At 46.9% G+C, this 3143-nt stretch overlaps 1 protein-coding gene across 1 annotated transcript; it reads right to left on the bottom strand.

Moving 5' to 3' along the window:
- Window positions 1-1561: 1561 nt before the first annotated feature.
- On the bottom strand, window positions 1562-2829 carry LOC110306066 (putative olfactory receptor 2W6). The gene has a single exon (XM_021178256.1). The coding sequence runs from the start codon at window positions 2827-2829 to the stop codon at window positions 1879-1881; it is 951 nt and encodes a 316-aa protein (XP_021033915.1). The 3' UTR covers window positions 1562-1878.
- Window positions 2830-3143: the final 314 nt, after the last annotated feature.

The following is a 3143-nucleotide window of genomic DNA, read 5'->3' as shown; positions in this document are numbered from 1 at the left end:
TTTGTAAAGACTGTGGGACTTTAAAAGTTATTTAGATCTTGGGGATGAATAAGAAACTAAGGGTTGAGGCTTACCAGTGATGTGTTTGTGTGTCAAGTTGACAAGGGGTCAATTGTACTGGCTAGTTTTGTGTCAACTTGACACAGCTGGAGTTATCACAGAGAAAGGAGCTTCAGTTGAGGAAATGCCTCCATGAGATCCAACTGTAAGGCATTTTCTCAATTAGTGATCAAGGGGGAAAGGCCCCTTGTGGGTGGGACCATCCCTGGGCTGGTAGTCTTGGTTCTATAAGAGAGCAGGCTGAGCAAGCCAGAGGAGGCAAGCCAGTAAAGAACATCCCTCCATGGCCTCTGTATCAGCTCCTGCTTCCTGACCTGCTTGATTTCCAGTCCTGACTTCCTTGGTGATGAACAGCAATGTGGAAATGTAACCCGAATAAACTCTTTCCTCCCCAACTTGCTTCTTGGTCATGATGTTTGTGCAGGAATGGAAACCCTGACTAAGACACATACTAATGGAAGCAACTCACGTATTTGTATAAAATGCTGAAAGGAAAAGAATAAAAGACATTCTATTTGCATCTACAACAAACTCACTTTCTCATTCTGCTATTCCCTGTAAATCAGAAGGGAAAATGTGAAGCGAGCTGACGTGTTATTCAGTGTTAAGACGGTCCTACTTCATAACTGTCAGAGGGTGAAGGATGGGGTTGAATGTTGTTTTATTTCCTCATGGTTAGCATCGCCATCATCACTGCCATTGATAGCCTCATCTTGGTTCATTCTCACTAGCCCTCCTCCATAAGCAGCGATGGCCTTGCTCCCCAGACAGTCCCTGCCATCCTTACAGCTTCGGCGCCCAGTCTTTCTCTGATGCAAAAGGCCTTATTGATTCATTGGGAGCGATCCATCGGGAGCTGGTTCTATGAGAACTCTAGAGCACTGGCAGCAAGCTTTTGTCACCCACTCATTACTGAGACAAGAGTGCCGAGGTCAGGTACTTGCCTCGGGTAGGCAAGGCCCTGGCTTCCATGCCAGCCCCGCAAAAGTCTAAAAGAAATAAGAGAGAAGGAAAAGAAAACAACAAAAACGAAGCTGAACATGGTAATCCAAATATTTGCAATCCCAGCACTTGGGAGACAAGGAGGGGCGCAGGGCTACAGAGATCGTGCCTCAAGAACAAGAGAAAAAAAAAAAATCCAAAAACCAAAACACATTTGTCAAATCAAAACACACAGCTGACTCATGCTTCCACAGACCAATCTGTTCTGTTTTGTGCTACTTTTGAAATGCTTGCTACATTCATTAAACTCACTTCGTGACCTATACATGGGCCATGACCTGAAGTTTAAAATAAGCAATGCTTTTAGTTAAACAGTTAAGTCCGTATGTTCGGGGGGTGGGGAGGAGGGTTGGCTGGTGACCATCAGAGGACAGGCGAATGTCTGCTCCACAGGGTGGAGCAATAGAGCTGGAAAACTGAGACCTCTTTCTATGGGAGAGAGCAAGTGTTCCCATTACGTCTCCAACACACAGGCACATGCACACACATTCTGTCAGACGGTGCCTCCTTCCTCTTGTGTCCGAACAGCATCACAGGTTAGCTGTAAATAAATCATTTCCTCCACTCTGTGCAAAAAAGGAAGCCACAGGTCTTTTTCTGTCAGTTTGATGGTTTTTTTTTTTTTTTTTTTTTTTTTTGTAAAAAGCCCTATCTCCTTGAATAAAATGGAGGCCCTTCCCTGCAGACAGTAATATATATCACTGATCTGGGACCTATGGGATACAAGACCCCACATCGTTGCCACCTTTGGCTTGTCACTATGATTCACTATGGGATCCGAAACACATGGACAAGTGAGGTGAGTCCCAGGTCCCGTCAGTGCCCTGCAGGGTCGAGCAGGTTTCTATCTTTCCCCAGAACCTTCAACATGGCCGCCTTCATGTCTTTGTTTCTCAGAGAGTAGATGAAAGGGTTTAGGGTGGGGGTCACCAGACAGTAGAACAGAGTTAGAAACTTGCCCTGGTCCTGGCTTGCCGCATTGCCAGGCTGCATGTACATGTAGATGATGCTACTGTAGAAAAGAGACACCACTGCCATGTGTGACGAGCAGGTGTTGAAGGCCTTGCGCCGACTAGCTGTAGACTTGATCCTCAGGATGGCGGCAGCAATGTAGCCATAGGAGACCAGGATCATAATGAGAGGCACAAGGACAATAGGGATGGCCAGGATGAAAATTAGACCTTCTACCCAGCTTGTATCCACACAGGAGATGTGGATGATAGCCGGCATCTCACACACAAAGTGGTTGATACGGCGATGACCACACCGCCCCAGAGACATGGTCAGTGGGGACATCAGTGTCGAGCTGGCCGTGCCACCGAGCCAGGCAAAGGCTGCAAGCTTCAGGCACAGCTGTGGGTGCATGATGGTCAGGTAATGCAGTGGCTTGCAGACAGCTACAAAGCGGTCGTAGGCCATAACGGACAGGAGAATGCACTCGATGCCCCCAACGGACAGGAAGGCAAAGAGCTGAACGGCACATCCTACGAAGCTGATGGTCTTCCGTGGGCCCCAGAGGTTAACCTGGAACTGGGGGATGCTACTGGTGCTGTAACAGAGGTCAAGAAGGGACAGGTTGCTGAGGAAGAAGTACATGGGTGTGTGTAGCCGGAGGTCCATGAGGGAGAGGAAGATGATGGCTGAGTTGCCTGTGACAGCTAGAAAATAAAAGACCGAACAGACAACAAAGAGGACCATCTCCAGCCGGGGCTGGTCGGAGAAGCCCAGGAGAATAAACTCCCCAGAGCTCTCATTGTTCCTCTCCATCAGCCGTGACCTGTTCAGAAAGCATGACACACAAGCATTAGGAAAAAGCCAAGATGATCTGGACACAAACGGTCCCCAGCAGGAATGTATTTCCCCACACCATTCACATTTTAACTATAGCGACTTGTATAATGCTTGCCTGTCAGGTGAGGTACCAGGAGAAGATATTTGTCTACCATGGAAGGAAGCTCAATCTTTCCCCCAAAGAACACTCTAATCCATTTAATTAAGGTAAACGGATAAATGTTCAAATCTTTTTTTTTTTTTAGTTTAAAAAGGGAGCACCTATTGATATTTTTAGAAATAAAGTAACA

The sequence above is a fragment of the Mus caroli genome, chromosome 11 (genome assembly GCF_900094665.2).
Source record: "Mus caroli chromosome 11, CAROLI_EIJ_v1.1, whole genome shotgun sequence".
Classification (NCBI taxonomy): domain Eukaryota; kingdom Metazoa; phylum Chordata; class Mammalia; order Rodentia; family Muridae; genus Mus; species Mus caroli.
Note: the sequence above shows the minus strand (reverse complement) of the source record. Positions and strands in the feature narration are given on the sequence as shown.